This window comes from Chamaea fasciata, unplaced genomic scaffold, assembly GCF_029207755.1.
Source record: "Chamaea fasciata isolate MVZ Bird 193981 ecotype frontalis unplaced genomic scaffold, bChaFas1.0.hap1 SCAF_10, whole genome shotgun sequence".
Lineage (NCBI taxonomy): Eukaryota > Metazoa > Chordata > Aves > Passeriformes > Sylviidae > Chamaea > Chamaea fasciata.
In genome coordinates, this window is record NW_027094095.1 from 30222239 (window position 1) to 30239584 (window position 17346).

Consider the following 17346-nt stretch of genomic DNA (forward strand, 5'->3'; position numbering starts at 1 on the left):
AGGGGAAAAGAAGACATCCCAGCAGGATGGAAGGTTCTTTGAGCCCTGAAACAGTGGTTACCAAAGACCTGATGTATTGCAGGCCAACAGATTCTGTCAGTAACGTTTTACAGAAATATTGGAAAAACCACAGGTAGCTGAATTGCAGATTTCTTGAGGCAGTATTGACCAGAAGGTAACTTGAATGGTCTGATGAGCTTTTATCAAATTAAACAAAAAGCTGAATGGACTTTCTGTGGAGCTTAATTTACTGTGCTTTGAAGTCAGAGTCTTTTTAAAGCAGCTGTTTCAGAGTGCATGAAACTGGAGAGGGTGAGGGGTGGAACGGGGAGGTTTGACATTTTACATAACTCTTGGGAAGGACTGTGAGATGCTGTTTCTCCCTGTCTGTGCTGAGAGAGAAGTCCCCAGTGCCTGCTTGCTTTGCCACAGTCCAGCTGCCCTGGAGAGCTGCCTGGCTGTAGGAACTCATGGACTCACCTGCTCCAAGCCATCCATGGAAGCAGAAAGAGGCATTTCAGCACTCGGGAGCTTCAAGTTACCCTGAGCTGGAGAAGCAGCATGAATTGTGCCTGCCTTGGGCTGCCTGGGTCAGTGCTCCGGGGGATTTTCCTGTGGTCTAGCAACAGGGACCCCACAGCTGCCTTATTCCTGGCTTCCCTTTATTATGAGTAGCAGTTTTTCGTGCTGCTGAACTGAAGTCTCTTTTGCTGCACATTCAGCAGGTTATGTTTTGTCCTTCTCCCAGGGAGCATGGGAAACAATTGTTTTCCCTTTTCTAACGAAATCACTGCATAGTCATTCACGGCAGGAAGTGAAGCAATTTAAGTGTCTCCAAATATCTTTCCTCTTTTCTTTACGCCCCAAACAGGCTCCAGATGTAGAGTTACAAAAAAAGCAAACTGACTTCTTATTTGTAGAAGGTGGTATTCAAGTAGATTATATTATTTTTTTTTTTCCTTTTACTTTCTTGGTCTGTTCAGCAGTGAGATGCAGGCTGGAATGCTTTGACAAGTTGCTGGCTAAACGTTTGCCCTCTTGTGATAATTTGAGCTTTGTCTGTTCTTGTGATAAGTTTGTTATGAACAAAGAAGCATATTCACGTCTTTGTTAAGCACATTTTCACCTGATCATGTGATGGAAACCTGTGGCTTACTGGCAAAAGCTGCACAGCTGTATTAAAAAGCAGTTTTACAATGGCTATCAGCTTGGTACTGGGAAAACTGATAAAGGCAGCTTTTCTCCCATCTCTACAACCCATCCACATTCATTAACATCAAAGTTCTGTAAGCCTCAGTACCAACTGTGTTGGTACTCATCTCACGGAGGATTTGCTTCTCTCCCCCTATGGGAAAGTTCTACATCCTCTAAATCATATTAAGCTGCTTCATGTGTAAAATAATTCTTAATAGTGTGTCATGAATTGAATTCAGTGTAGCTTTTTGAAAAATTCTCTTGGAGTTCAGCTTAAAAAATACTTTTCAGGACCTAAGAGCCAGTGAATGCAGTTGAGCACATTCCTGGAGAAGTTTCTGAGGTGTTCACGATTAGTGGATTCCAAAAACCTCAGTGCTGCAGTACTGGGAGAGCAGAGACCACTTTAATAAAGAATCAAAGAGATTTCTGTGTATCTCACACGAAGATACAGACAGACCCGCAGGAACAGCTTGATGAGGAAGGGATCTGGAGAACCTGGAGGCACATTAGGGGTTGGGAATTCCCTGACACTGGGCTGGAGGGGGCCATCGGTCGGACTCTAAATGAGAAGTTGGGAGGAATCTCTAGAATTAGCCTCCTTTTCTCCAGGCTGAGCCCCTTTCCCAGCTCCCTCAGCCCCTCCTGGTGCTCCAGCCCCTTCCCCAGCTCCATTCCCTTCTGTGGACATGCCCCAGCCCCTCAATGACCTTGTCATGACCTCAGAATTCCAGGTACCTCAGCAGTGCCCAGCACAGGAGACAGGCACTGCCCTGCTCCTGCTGCCACACCAGTGCTGGTACCATTGGCCTCCTTGGCCATCCAAGCCATGCACAGCCAGTTTTTCCAGGAGAATGCTGTGGGAAACAGCATCAGAGGCTTCACAGAATTCCAGGTAGACACATCCACAGCCTTTCCCTCACCCACTAAGCAGGTGTTGTGGTTTTGGCTGGGATAGAGTTAATTTCCCTTCTAGTAGCTGGTGCAGTGCTGTGTTTTGGATTTAGCATGAGAACAATGTTGATAACAGGGCGATGTTTTAGTTGTTGCTAAGTAGCGATTACTCTGAGTCAAGGACTTCTCAGTTTCCCATGCTCTGCCAGTGAGGAGGAGCACCAGAAGCCAGGAGAGGTGATCTGAACTAGCCAGAGGGATATTCCATACTATAGGCTACCATGCTCAGTATATAAATGGGGGGACTTGGCCAGGAGGGGTGAATCACTGCTCAGGAACAGGCTGGGCATCAGAATTATGCCTCACTCGTTTTTCTCAGGTTTTATTCCTCCTTCTCTTTTTGTCATGTCCCTTTTCATGGTATTTATTAGTATTAGCATTGCTGTTATCTTTTGCTTTATTCAGTTATTAAAGTGTTCTTATCTCAGCCATGGGTCACCCCAGCCAAACCCAGGGCAGCAATTTTGGTGGAGCAGGACCTGCCTTTCACAAAGCTGTGCTGATCCACAGGTTGCCCTGCACTCAGTAAAAGGCAGAGATTTTCCTTGTCCCTTTGCTGTCTTGTAGCTGTAGGAGCATCCCTCCTGTCCCTGTGAGCTGCAGCAGCCCTGGACAATACCTGAGTTTGCAGAGAAACTGGAGCATTACTGAGAACATCTGTTTTTCTTTGCTTTCTCGCATATCCATGAAATAAATGCTGAGCAGTATTATTACTATTAACCTTTAGAAATGTTTTCCCTTCTTCCCCCAAATTCTCCAATCTGGTTGTTCTTTTTCATTTCCTGCTAGAAAGAATAGCTTTTAATAAAAACAAAAAACCCCAAACCAAAGAAATTCATTATTATTCCACAGATGTCTTCTGCCTGCGAGAGAAGGCGAGAATTTAAAGGGACAAAACTGTAGCTGGATTTTCTGTTAACCACTTAGTAAATCTCAGCCAGGCTGAAATAATGTGGATGAGGCTGGAGGAAGCTGTGCTGGGCTGGCAGTGGGCATGTGGAGATGATGGAGCAGTGGGTGTGGAAGAGCTCGGCCCAGACAGCTCCAAATTTGTTCTGAAATGATGAGGTTTGAGATGTGTGTTGGTGCTGATGGATGAGCATGAAGCATCCTGAAAACTCATGGAAGTTATGAGGTGTTCTGTTTTCTTAATACCTCACCCTGCTGGAAGATGCTGCTCCCCAAATCCAGGGAGTCCTGTTGCACTTGGAATTTTCTGCCTGTTCTCAGTGTGATTCACTGTAGCCTAAACATTCTCTGCAACCTTTCTGCCTACCCTTCTGTCTGCTCCTGTTCCTCATCCCTGGAGGTGTTCAAGGCTAGACTGGATGGAGTTCTGAGCACCCTGGGACAGTGGAAGGTGTCCCTGCCCCTGGCAGGGGGTGGAATGGGATGAGCTTTAAGTTCCCTTTCAACCCAACCCAGTCTGGGATTTTGTGATTCTTTGGGCCAAGTCACTGTTTGCAGATCCGTCTTGCATAAAACCCAACCTGTCCTCTGTTCCAACTTTTATTTTGCATCTTTTTCTGCAGCAAGTCTTCCATAATTCATGTGTTTGCTGCTTGTGAAGCAAGGTTTTCATGCAGGGGAGAGCTAGCTCTGGTTTGTGTGAAAACACATCCTGCACTTCCACGGACTTTTACCAGTGCTGAGGCCAGCTCACCCCACTGGTGCAAGTGCTGCTGGGCTCTCTGGTTGGATTTTGGGTTCAGGAATTCTTTGAGTCTGAAAGCTGATCGAACCCACAACCTGTGTTAAGGCCCACTGAGCACAGGCTGTGTAGGTGATACCGTTTATACTTTTCTCCCTTGGCTTGTTGGTATTTTCTTCTTCTTTCCCACACATCTCTATCCCTTCTTTATCTCATCACACAGTGGCTTTCCTCCACTTCCTTATGAGTTCAGGGATTTTTTTTTTTTTTTTCTTATCTCTGTGGCTTTTCCCTGTAGTCAGCACTCAGTGTGTTTTTTACTGGAGCTGGAAAGTCTGAAAGTCTAAGATATTAAGAGAGCCTAATGAATGTAATCCCTGAGACTTTAGCTCTGCCGAGAGCAAATATGAAAGGCGGATAAAACCTTAGATGGATTGAGAAGTTTGATAAATTAAAAAGATAGCGACAGGCACCTGAGTCCAGTGCACGGTGACACTGAAAACGCCCGGAGCCGGTGCCTATCTTTGATCTTTTTGTTCGGGGAGAGCAGTAGCGTGTGAGGTCTTTTCCCCGGGGTCGCCGGTCCGCGGCAGAGGGGTGGCGACGGCGCTGTGCTCTCCAGCCCCGCCGGACCCACGCGGCTCTGACTCACCGCCGGCCACCGTGTTCGTTCTCGCTGATAGGATTTCAGAGCCCAGATGATGAAAGCCTGGTGTGGGAAACCCATTGTGCCACCTCCTCCTCTTTTATTTCGCCGTTCCCTCTCCTCCTTTGGGTGGGGCTCTGTGCGGTTTGTTTCTGTTTTGTTGTGTTTTGGTTGGGGTTTGTTGTTTTTTTTTTTTTTTTTTCCCCTCTTCCCTGCGAATTCCTGTTTCTTTGCTGACATTTCCCACAACAGAAGTTTTGATTAATGCCGGCTGCACACCAGAGCTTCTGAAATTCATTGCTTTATTCCCTCACTGCAGATCAATAAATAGTAATGTTTTATTTCCAGTGCTTTGCCTTACATCACAGCAAAGTTCAGCGTTCCTCCTTGAATACCGCTCTGTATTTAAGTTTGTGTGGCTTCAGCGCATCAGCCCGCAGTTTATTTCTCTGGTACAGCCAGAGGCTGTGCGTTGTGTAAGCTCCTTCCTGAGCAGCCCCGCTGACTGCAATCCGAGTGGAAGAGGCAGAAACAGGTCTGAAATGCTTCGAATTTCACTCCGATGCAATGGATCTAACGAAAACCAGTCGAGCACTTCCTCAGGGATGTTTTTCCAGGCCTTGAGAGTGCCTTTGGCAGTTCCTACGGCCAAGTGCTGTAAACATGTTGGAGTGAGTGAACAGAAGGTTTGGAGCTTGAGTCTCCACCCTGAAGTGAGGCCACCTTAAGGAGGGAATCAGACCTCACTCACAGCTGGCTCTCCCTCTCGTCCCTGTCTGTTGGCAGGCACTTTGTGCTTTGAAAAGGCACAAAGAAGGGTGCTTGTCAGTCTTGACTCTTGCATCCCATTGGCATTGTTGGGGTCACTGTGGAGGGTGGCTCTGCAAAGGGAACCACGGGCACTTCACAGAATGAGAGAGTGGATGAGTATTTAGAGTAATTTCACAACGCTGAGCATGCAGGTACATTGCTCATGTGCACTTCTACCTTTGTTCTACATAACAGCGAGGCAAACAGAAAATGCCTCTGCTTCTTTTCATTGTTGACGAGCGTCTTTTCCTTGTTCAGCATCAAAAGTGTCGTGTCTAAGAGCCTTCCAGCCCGGTGTCTTATTCACTGAAGAGTCTTAAATATGGATATATATGTGTGTGTTAGACCTGGAAGTGGTCCCATGCAAAATGTAATGAAGCTGGGCTGCTCTGACCTCTGAGCTCCAAGGCGTTTGTTTTGGCTCCCTCACAGAAACCTGCAGTATACAAATTGGCACTTGTAAAAATGTTCAGATAAATCAAAAAATGGCACGGGGGGGGAAAAAGTTTCAAACTGTTTCTTTTGGGATCCTTCGCCATGCTATTTTGGATGTGTGTTTTTGTGGCAGCAGGCAGTTTGTTGCTTGAAGAAAGCTGAAATATTCTAGGAAGTCAGGCTAGCTGGATTTAGATCTCGAGTGATGCCAAAACTAATATAGCCTGTAACTAAGTGAGAGTGACTTTGCACAGGGAATGTCAGTCACCCGCAGCTTTGTCTTACATTTTCCTAGGAGCCTTTAAAAAAAAAAAAAAAAGGCAAAACACAAACAAAACCCCAGCAAACGTGGGAGCTGCTCCCATCCAGTGGAGCTGTAGTTTCAGTGCTCCTCATCCCCGGCCCGGGGAGGGTCTGCTGGGGCTGGCTGGATGGATGGGGATGGGTTGTGAGAGCAGGGAATGCCTGCGGTGCTGGGAGCTGGGCTGGCCTGGAGTGCCCTCTCTTGGCTGCTGCACATCTCACCTTTTGGGAGGGACAAGGGAGCAGCCAGCCTGGTTTATCACTTTTATTTCCCAGCAGGATGGGCAGCTGCACTGGTTCTTTCTCCAGGTCTGCCTCCTAAATCCCTCTGAGTGTGGATGTTTGGTGCCCGTGGTCATCGAAGCCACAATAAAGTTGCAGCCCCAGCGCTGCATGTAGGGCTCTCTTAACCTCCTGGGACTCTTAAAATTTTAGCAGAGCTCAGGTTTTTAAGAGATTTCATAGTGCCCCAACCCAGGGATCCCAGAGGCAGCAACTGCAGTGGCCCCTGCCTGACTCTGCGCTGCTAAATGAATCCAGAACAAATGAGGGTCTGAAAAGAAGGAGAAAAATTTGACACCTGGACTCCGGGAAACGTTTGTGGGTTTTGATGAGGAGCAGTGGGGAGGAGGGAAAACCTATGGTTCAGCATAGTTAAATATATGGTGTGCTAAGTACGAATAAATTGTGGCTATTTTAAACAAGTTCATGGAATCCGTGGCTGGCTCGGGCACAAAGGGGACGACAGCAGCCACAGCACACGAGTTCCTCCAAGGGTTACCTGGAGGCCACTGTCCTGGGCTGCTGCTGCTGCATGGCAGGGGGCAGCTCTCGGCGTTTACACAAGTGGCAAACATGTAATTCTTCTCTTAAAAATGAGCTTTTTGAGTCGAGGGGGTTTGTCTCCTCAGGGCTCTGCTTTGCGGTCCGATTCTTCTCCTCGTTGTTCATAAACGATTCATTGGTGTAAAGGAATCCTTCAGGAAAGGTAAAAGCTCCTCTTTAAATGTGCCAAGGCCAGTTCATGACGAGCTTGGAGGTCTTTTCCAGTCTTAATGTTTGTATGATTCGTGCTCATTTTAACGTGGCCAGTTCGCGTGGGATTGTCCACTGCCCTCCCCTTGTGCTCTGATACAAAGCCATGTGATAATTTCTTGGGTTGGGGGAGAGAGTTACAAACTGCATCCCAGTAAAGGAGCCTTCACCTTAAAATAGAGGCTGAAATCTGGTGCTGCCTGCTGGTGACTAAAAATCACTATGAGCCAAGTAAAATGAGTCTAGAGCCTCGGGGTAAGTGCGCAGTCACACTGGTGCTCTTTAGTGACTTGGAATGGTTCTGGCTGGTCTGTTAACATGGAGGCAGCCCTGAAATCCCACTGTGGGAGTGAACTTGCCTTTTTAACTATGCTAACCACATACAAACTGTACCTTTTGCACTTAGTGTAGAAGGAAAGGATCTGTTTTTCATCCTGCTGCAAGCACTGCTTTCTTTCAAAAACAAGACAACGGCCCTCACAACAGGCACAGTTGCACTCACCATTTAGGAAACGTCAATTTGGTGAACTTGGTGTTTGCTGTCTTGTTTTAGCAGGTGGTTCTTTAGGAGGGTGTGTTTGGGGTCAAGGGTAAATCATAAGGCAAGGTTTCAAAAAAAAGTCCCAGTGTTCCTTTGGTTTTGATAAGGAAAGCACAGTGCAATCCACCGTTGTGACAGAACATTAAATTACAGAGAGAATATGGAGACATGATTACAGCTTGAAATTCAGTGGGTCTGTGCCTTCTTGTGCAGTTTCTGTTGTGTTCCTGGTGGCAATCACATTGTGATTCAGCCGCTGGTGAACCCTGAGGTTTTGAGCGCTGCTGGTGCTGCAGCTGAGCTCTCACTGTGCAGCTCATCCCGCTCTTCTCTCCCTGTGCAATAGCTCCCTCTGCTTGAAATCAGCAGTGGAATTGTTTTCTACTTGTCTGGACAACAGTTTTCAACGTGGGCTCCCTTTTTTAAGATTTCTGCTGCTCTTCGTGAAGCAATTCCAGTGCACGGCTTGTGTTCATGTGTGTTGTGAAGCAGGGAAAATAAGCACATTGTCCTCAAAACTTCCCTGCCTAGAACTGTTTCTTTGCAGGAACTCTCTTCCTTTTGGAACACTTCTTTCAGCTAAATTATCTCTTTCCGAAACATGATGATTTATTGAGCAAAACTTGTTTTTATTTCAGTGGTGAGTTGAAACAGGACTGTTTCTCATCAGAAATGTGGTAGTTAGGCCACTGACCCTGCATAGAAATGGCTAATGGTGAGATTCCCAGGTCCTGCTTAAGTGGTTCTGATCCAGAACCCAGAAATGAACTGATTTGAACCTGGTTCTCCCCCATCCTCAGCCAGCACTGTAATTACTGGGCCAGTCATTCACTCACGGAATTTTGTCAGCTTATCTGCATGGGTGGGGATGAGTGCTGGGTTTGTTTTGTTCATTTTTTATCAATATAGCTAAGCCAGCAAAAGTCATATTATAAAAGCTGTTGTGTCAGCAAAGGTGTAGTTTTGCTGAGAGAGCATTCACCCATTCAGGGAACCAGCATAAACCCCCCTGGCCACGGCAAGATGAGCCCGTGATAGGAAAACTTGCTGGTTTAGTTCTCCAGCAAAGCCTCCCTGATGTGAACAGTGCCTTGCTTGCTGGGAAGGGGCTCTCTGGGCTGGATCCTGGGTCTGCAGAGTTGTCCAGAAGGTTATTTCTAATTTGCAGCAGAGCAAACCCCCAGATTAAAGCAAATTTAGAAGTCCGTGTTGGTGCCAGGGCTGTTGGGCTAGTTGGGGTTTGCTGTCAAGAACAAAGAGAAGCAGTAACTTCAATTTTCTTCATTCAGCACTTAAAGCAAAACTGGTTTTGGAGTCTCTTTGGATTCTTCTTCTGAGCTTGGTGGGCTTTGGTTCGTTGCTGAGAATCTCCTGAGGGGATGCTCTTGGAAGCTCAGGGAATCCTCCCCTCAGCACCAGGTGCAGCAGGTTTGGGCACAGACACTCGGGCAGCACGAGCACCTTGGCACAGGAGGCAAACACAGGGAGCCTGCTGGGCTTGGCTGCCGAGCCCTGACACTCGTGAGGAAGCATCTTGTGTGCACTGCGGATAAAGTGCAAAATTATAAAATCGTAAAAGAGCCGGATCGGGCAGTAGAACGGCAGAGAATTGTTGATAACCTTTATTTACTTGAATCCAGCCCCGGTGTGGCTCTTCCTGCTGAACTCCTCAATTTCACTTCTCTCATTTCAGCCTTTTACAGATATTACAGGCGTTGCCTCATATATTTGCGCATACCTTAAAAAACATGTGCCCTTGGAAAGCAGTGTATAGTCATATAAAAATAAAGAGCTTAAAAAACATTCCTGTTTTCAAATTAACACTGAGGTGCTGAATTCATGGTGGTCTTTGTGATTTGAATTTTGCCCTTTTTTTTATCCCTCCCATGCCCTGAATAAGTTGCAAGTCCTGAGGGAAGAATAGTCCACGATTGTGCATTTGGAGACCCAGTGCATGCAAGAAGCATTTCTGAACTTTATGAGCCCTTAGCAAGGGGGAGGAAGTCTAATTGCAATCTTAAAAAAAAAAAAAAAACAGGAAACAAAAGTTTTTAAAAAAAATCAAACCCTATACATTTGTTTTGTACATCTTTCTACTAGTACATAATAATTTATAATTGTATTGAATTGAGAAGAATTTTTTTAATGAGTGGAGGCATGATAGAAATGGTATAGGAAACAAAGCGAAGGATAATACTGGTTAAAAGAGCAAGTGGAGTGGATATCTTTGCATCAGTTTACAATGTGTGTAATCTTTTGTGCTTGACACTCTCGGTATCCACCACTACAATGTTCCTTGCCTTCAGTAATAACCGTAGTTACTCTTCTGTTGCTGTCTCCTGTTCCCTGTTAAGGTGGAGAAAATGTCTCTTCTAAGTTGTCACGTGGAGTTGACGAAGCAGAAACGCTGCGATAACACAGCCCACATAAACTGCCGTTCCTTCGATATTTGGGGGTTTCATTTGAACTCAACATTTTGAATTAAACTTCTTCTTAGATTTCTTTTGCCATCGTTTCTGCTGCTCTGAAGCCCTGGGGTGACGTGCAGAGGGGTTATTTTCTGTGACATTAGCACGTCCCAGGCTGGATGGAGGCTGGTGGAAGGCTGCCAGTGTTGTTGTTCTGTTTGCAGGTTGGCCTGGCTGTGTCTGTGTGTGTGTAAGGAGAGGGCAGGCAAGGTATGGGTCACCTTTCAGATCTTAACATTTCTTAATGGATTAGGCAAGAGATGGAATGTCTCCCTTTTTGCACACTGTAAGCCTTGGCAGTGGTAGCAGACAATGTTTTCTGAACGTCTCAGCAGGCATCAGTCCGGTAGCATTAGAGGATGAACGTGCTTGAGTGCTCTTTACACACTCCAAACAAACATCATCTTTCAAGGCCTTCACTTGGGGGTGTTTTTGTTTTATTTTTTTCCCCCCAGGATCCCCTGGATCCAGCGGGAACAGCCATTGTGATCAGCTCCCTGGTGGCAGGTGGAGTGGCCGAGCGTGGGGGGCAGATTCTGCCGGGCGACCGCTTGGTGTTCGTCAATGAGAAACACTTGGATGGTGCCACCCTGACAGAGGCAGTGGAAGTGCTGAAATCTGTGCCCCCAGGCACAGTTTCCCTTGGAATCTGCAAGCCTTTAGTGGTAAGAACTGATTTTAACTATTTTTTTTTCTCTTATTTTGTCCCATGGCGTGTGTAGATGGAGGTTGTTGTGTGCGGTGGGGAGAATTCAGCGTAGGGTGTGTGTGCATTTGGGAAACAACTGAGCTGCTGAGCCTTGACAGGGCCAAAAGTTCTGGCAAATGGGCAGCTCAGTGTCCAAAAGGTCTGCCTGGAAAACCAGCACCCTCAAGTTCCTGCTTCAAGAGCATCCATGTGGCACTGGGAGATGTGCCTGGGCAGACCCATGTGCACTGCGTGTAACGTGGTTCCAGCACTTCAGCATCCCAGTTAAACGTGTGCTGGAGCCCATTTCTCTCTGATACACTGCGGAGTGCTTACTTGAGCTCCACTGACATCAAAGAAACCTACTCTGTTTGAAGTCAAGACTGTAAATTCAAGCAGAATTTCCCTCTTCTGGAATCAGGGCTTTGGAACGGTAGTTTACTGGGGAATGCTGCAGCATTGTTCATCAAGGGCACCCGGGCAAAATTAATTAAAGCCCCAGCTAATAGAAAGTGCTTGTAATTCAAAGTGGTAGAGGGGTTGTGAAATAGGAGCGTAGGAAAGCTGTTAAATGTATTATTTCCTTTTCTAAAAATCGGTATTTCATTGTTCATGTCCTTGTATTTGTCTTTTCTTCCTACACATCTCTTTAGGTTTTAGTGCATCTGAACCAGGATCTTCAAAGGATAAAAGATGTTGACTTCATCTTCCCCATTTTTGACTCTGTATTTTTATAATTCTTTTTTAATGGCTGGTTCTCCTTCTCCCTTTTAATTTATTGAAAGATGCGGGAATTTTTTGTTGTCGTTTTCCTGACTCATTGTGTGGATGACCTTTTTTAGGGAGAAAGCAGAGAGGAGGAGAACATGCACGGTGTGGATACCAGCAGCATCAAAAGCAGCCCTGGGTCTCCAGAACCAATAGATAACACAAATTTCTCAGTAATACTTGAAGCACCACAGGTATTTGGTTACTTTTTTGCTTCAGCTCCAGTTCATACAGACAGGAAATGATGTTTTAAAGTAAAAAAATACAGTATGTTTTTCAGATAAGACTGATAGTATTGGGTTCCCTCTGAAAAAGCCTCTAACAGCAAACTGTGCCAAGTGCATTGGGAGCACTTACCAATGCAGCTCCCAGACTGCCTTATCAAATTTATTATGTCATTAAAATACCTTGGGTTACCTTGGATATGAAGTAGGAATGTTGTGTTGTTATTACAACCAGAAGTGGTGGGCTCAGCTTTGCACAGAAAGTAAAGCATGGGAGCAGAATGCTTTTAATTATCATGAAGCAAAGCAAAAAAAGTAGTTTAGAGTATAAGGCACTCTTGAAATACTTTCTTCTTCATAGCCTTCTAATGTTCTCTGGAGTGATTTCTTTACTCTTGCCTCAACTCTCCTCTCTCTTACTATCTGAGAAATAATTCTGTTTATTGTGGGAGGATGTGGCATTAAAGATAGTGAGAAACTCAGATACCAGAGTAATAGGCAATAATGTTGCAGTTCTCACCAGTGCAGAGCTAGAGAGATGTGGATATCTTTTAACTTTCATCTGTTCTCAAGTGCTTTGCAAAATTCGGGCTGGTAAATGTATTTTTTTTTTTAATGCCAGAAAATCCAGCACGTAAAGGATCATCCAGAACTGCAACACAAGGAAGAAAAATAAATTCCAGATTTTCGTGTAGCTGAATATGTGTACCTGTCTCTGGATGCAAACATATTTTAAATGCTGAAATGGTAGATTAGAAGCACCAAAAGGAGAACTATTATAGGGTAGATGTGGGTATACTCTGAAGAAATTAGCCCGGATGATGATAAATGATATTTACTGATTTTCACAATGTAAACTGGCGTTCGTTGTTTGCTGGGGGCACGGCGAGGGTTGCAGAGAATTTATCCTCTGCCAGCTCAGATTGGTTTTCTACTTCCTAAATAAAACGAATGTCATTAAGTATTTTTAAAGAAAATCTTTCATCTTAAAAGTCCTGAAACTGGAACGATCAGTTTTGGACAAAACACTCGCAGAGGAATTTACTTGCATTTTGTTTTACCTCATGTGTGACAGCTTTGGTAATAGCCATAATCCCCATCCATTAATTACCTTACCTGCTCACACAGGTAGCCAGGAGTGGTGTGTTCTGGTGGCTCCCACTCTGAGGCACTGGCAGCCAGAATTTCAACCCCAAAATGATGGAATTTGAGGATTTCGTTTGCTGCCAGAGTGGACTTCAGAGTTTGCAGCATTCCCTGTGCTGTTGGTGGCGTCTGGTGCTGCAGTGCAGCAGTCAGGGAGGATCCAGAGCAAACTGCTGGGTCAGGGACACAAACCCTGTGTGGTTCTGAGCACAGACAGCTGATTTATGTGCCCTGGACTTGGGGAAGTGCTGGGAGAGCGACGCTGCAGGAACGAAGGGGAGTGAAGTGAAAATGGAGAGAATTAGGATCTCTTCAGACTGGGTGTTTTGTGAGATCGAGGTACACAGAGCAAATGGATTAAAGGGGCATTTAATGCTAGTTAAATTAATAAACCGGGCTGATTTCTGGGTTGCTGGTGTTCTGCTCTCGTGCCAGCTATTGGCTGCATTGTTTCCTTGTGCTCCTGACTCTCTCTTGTTTTCTCTCCTGCCTCTCACTTGAATTATACAAACATCTTGGCGGTGTCTGGGGGCTTTCCTTCTGTATTTGTACAAATGTAACAAAACAGGATCCTGACACCCAAGGTCAGAAGTGGAGCAGTGCCGTGGGGAGTCTGGGAAGGGGCAGGAAGCAGAAACAAAAACATTTAGAGGAAGGAGCACTGAATCTGTCCGTTGGTTTCGGTGTCTGGGGGCTTGGGGCGTTGAAGTTGGGTTTGGGGGTTCTTCAGGCCACAGAGACTTGGTGGCCTGAAGAAAAGAGGGGGAAAGCTCTCAGTGTGTGGCAAAATCCTGGGATAAGTGCAGGGCATAAAATCCCAGCCGCCTGTGCAGGCTCACTGTGAGCCAATGAATAACTCCGCATTCCATTTGGGAAAAACAGGAGTTGTTGGAAGTTGGGGAAGCACGTGACAAATCCCAGAAAAGGAGCTGTTGAGTGAGATCTTTCAGAGTGGGTTTTAATGCCTTTTCCCTGGGTTTTGTTGTTTGTTTTTTCGGTTTGTTGCTCTGAGTTGGGTAGAAAGGTGAGCACTGTTCTCCTTAAAACAGGAAGGTAATGAACAGTCATTTATATACTTTTTTTTTTGGGGGGGGGGGGGCATGTGGGTCATCCATTTCCCCTCTGCCCCAGGTTATAAGTTGGATGGAATATCCAAGGTAGGGACAAGCAAGTATGGCTTCTATTTAGGGTTTTTTTGGGGGTTTTTAAGTTGCTGACACTGTTGCATGAGCAAACTCTTAGGCTGCTTATTTAGATGATAGCATTTTGTGAAGTGTTCATGCATTCCTAATGCAAGAGCAGATATGTCTGAAGCACAGAGATACTTTAACTAGATTTATATGTGGTTGTTTTAGTGTTAATTAATAATTTCATTCCCTAACTTCAGTCCAGGTTGGTTTCTCCAAATGGCTGCAGCGGTATCGAAGCTGTGCGACTTAAATTTCTTTATATTGAAAAAAAAAAATAATAATTGCACTGCCTACTTTCTGTGTTAAAATCGTAAGTCAGAGAGTCCATTTGCTTTTAGAAAATGCAAAAGGTAGAAGATTTGCACTTTAAAAGTAAGGATGTGCTTTTCACATGGGCAAAAAAATAAAGCATAGCTTTAAAAGAGTGGGGAGAAAGCACGGTGTAAAACCTATATTCCTTTAATGATCTTTGCAGGGTTTCAGAGATGAGGTGCCTTTTAAAGAAGAACTCGTTGATGAGCCCCATTTGGGCTTGGGAAGGTCATTTCAGCTTTCTCAGCAGGATGATGAGTACGGGAAGGAGTCCTGGGAGATGTGTGAATTTCTGAAACCCAGAGCAGAGGACGTGGAGGAGGAACGGGAAATGTTGGTGGATGAGGAGTATGAGGAAGATTCAGACTTCCTGAAATGTGATGATGCATCAGGTGGAGAGAAGGCGCCTTCAGACAGAAGCCTGGACACAGAGCGATGGGCAAAGCAACTGGAGACTGCTGAAATAGAGGATTTAAGGTCCAGTGTTAGCCTAAGTCCCAGAGAGTCCCTGGAATATCCATTCAGTAAAGATCAAATGGTAAGGAATGCTGTGCTGCTCTCCCTCAGGGCAGACTCCAAAACTAAACCCTCAGGACTCTCTCTAGTGTTTTAATTATTAGAATATAACTCATTTATTTACTTGTGTACCTCTAGCAGACACCAGTACATTTTGGAAGGTTTTTTAGGGAACTAATTGTCTGTGTATTTACCTGCTGGAGTGAAATATGTGGTTGGTTTTATTTACAGGCATCCTGAATTTGTCTTTTTACCCAAGAACTTGTGGTTTTGGTGGGGTTTTGTGGGGTTTTTTTGGAAGCTGTGCTGATATGGGGCATGTCAGTAACTGCAGAATGTCACTTCATGGGTTTGATAGTCCAGAGGCTTCAGTGAAAGAAACTCCCTCTTTTCCTCATTTTTTTAAACCCAAATCAGTTCCTTCAGCCAGGTTGTGTAGCTGAGTAAAAAATGAAATGGTGGAAGGAATTGTGGCAAGGATAGTGGTGGATAAAGGAGTAGGAGGAGACAGGTTCAGAGAAATTGCCAAACTCTTATTTATGCATCTTTCTCAAGTACTGAGAATTATTTTCTTCCTTCTGATTCTTTGTTCATTCCCTTACCAAATAAAAAAATGTGATATTATCAGCCTCCCATGCACCAGCTTCTGAGGTGTGTGTGCTTTTATATGAAAAAAAAAAAGGGAGTGGAAAAGGACTTGACATCACAGCCACAGAGAATCTCAGGTTTTGTTTGGCTTGTCCCCTTAAGCAGTGTGTGTATATAAACAGATAAAATGAAGTTTCTACTGACAGTTTTATACCAGAGTGCACAATATTAAATTTATGCATTTGTTACTTATAAAAAACAAATGAGCAAGAATAAAGAAATTTTTGTCTGAATTAGAGCTGGGGAGAAAGATACAGTTGCTTTATATTTCAGTTGCATATAACATTTCTCATGCCTCTTCTTAATGCAGTGCATAAATGAGCAGTTAGTATTTAAATGAGCAGTTAGTATTTCATAGTTACCTGAATAAATATGAATGTAGCTGAGCAAATGTGTATGTTTGCTGTAAAAATTAATGTTCCTGTCAAATACCCCTGTGTAAGTTAATACCGTTGTTTTCTAACTTTAATTACTTCTTTTCTCCTCTGTGAAGTGTGAAGAGAATGCTGCTATAAGGTCGCACTTTTCTGGAACCACAGCACACAGCAGCTACCAAAAAGACATATTTGATCCTGAAACTGCCCAGTCAGAAGTGAAAACTGAGATGGATTTAGGTTTGTGAGAAGGTTTCTCTTTATCTCATCATTTCGTATTTACAAATCTAATTTTTTTTTTTACCAAAACACAAGTACTTTCAAATGAGAAAATATTCATATCAAGAGTCCTGCATGAAATGGATTTCAGTTTTATAATCTTGCTTCACCCTCCAAATCTGGCCAGTGATAAATAAATAAATACAGGAATGAAGTGACAGGCTCTGGAGGTGACTTTAGCACAACCAGAAATTTGCAAGTGCTCTCTGTAGTAGATAATTACCCCACATCTTGGGTTTGTGATCTGTGCTCAGGAGCAAAGTCTCTCCTTGCCAGATGGCCACAGATGGATGGTTAGGATTTGGTAGATTCATCAGAGAAATTAATTTATCAACCTGCCTGAAGTGGCATGCCCTGCTTGGGAGGAAGGGGCTCCAAGCCCTGTCCAACCTGGCCTTGAACAAATTTCAGACCTGGTGGGATAAAGGGTTTAATTCCAAGCGTGAAATAATTGGTGGATTCACATCTTCCCGCTTTTTTTCTTCAGGGACAAAGCTTCAGAGTGACTCCAAAGGACGTGAGCTTGCTGCTGATTCAGAAGCAACTGGAAAGGAAGCGCTGAAAGAGGAGAATTATGTTTTTCCCAAGAACCAGGAGTCTGGGAGAGTAACCACCTTAGCTCAGCCTAGAACAGCATCAGGCAGGTATGGAGGAAGATTTCAGATTTTGAAAGATATTAATTTAATGATCTTAACTGTCCTCTCACTTTACTCAGCTGAGTCATGATTAAAGGCTGTGTGGAATGCTCAGGCAGACATAGAGGGCCAGGTCTGCAGCTTTTACAGGAGATGGAGTTTGGCTGAACACCTTAAAACTGTTTCCTGCCCTGAGCATTGGGACAGAAATGTGCGAATGGCTCTGCCGCCACTCCACAGTGCGGGGAGTGTGGATGTGGCCTGGAGGAGAGGGATGTGGCTCCTTAAGGAGCTCTCCTCCTGCTTTTCCCTTCCCTTTGTTTTTCCTTTTGGGAAGAGCAGTTCAGCCAGAGCTCTCAGGCCTCTGCAGGAAACTTTAGTCCTGCCAGTGGTGCTGAGAGGCCTTGAGCTGGCACGGGCTGTGGATATTTGCCTGATCTGTCCCAGTCTTTCCCCACCAGTTTGGTTACTGGAGCTTTTGGGGCCTGTTGATTCCAGTCCTCAGTACTTCCCTAATTTCCGTCTGAAA

The 17346-nt window shown here is 44.8% G+C and overlaps 1 protein-coding gene across 5 annotated transcripts in view; it reads left to right on the top strand.

Moving 5' to 3' along the window:
* Positions 1 to 17346, top strand: part of PATJ (PATJ crumbs cell polarity complex component) — a 139959-nt gene that overhangs the window by 38173 nt on the left and 84440 nt on the right. For all 5 annotated transcript variants that reach the window (XM_066192938.1, XM_066192940.1, XM_066192941.1 and 2 more), the window contains exons 17-21: positions 10493 to 10702; positions 11568 to 11687; positions 14529 to 14903; positions 16023 to 16143; positions 16670 to 16826. In XM_066192938.1, coding sequence (XP_066049035.1) covers positions 10493 to 10702; positions 11568 to 11687; positions 14529 to 14903; positions 16023 to 16143; positions 16670 to 16826 — 983 coding nt within the window. The remainder of the gene's footprint in view (positions 1 to 10492; positions 10703 to 11567; positions 11688 to 14528; positions 14904 to 16022; positions 16144 to 16669; positions 16827 to 17346) is intronic.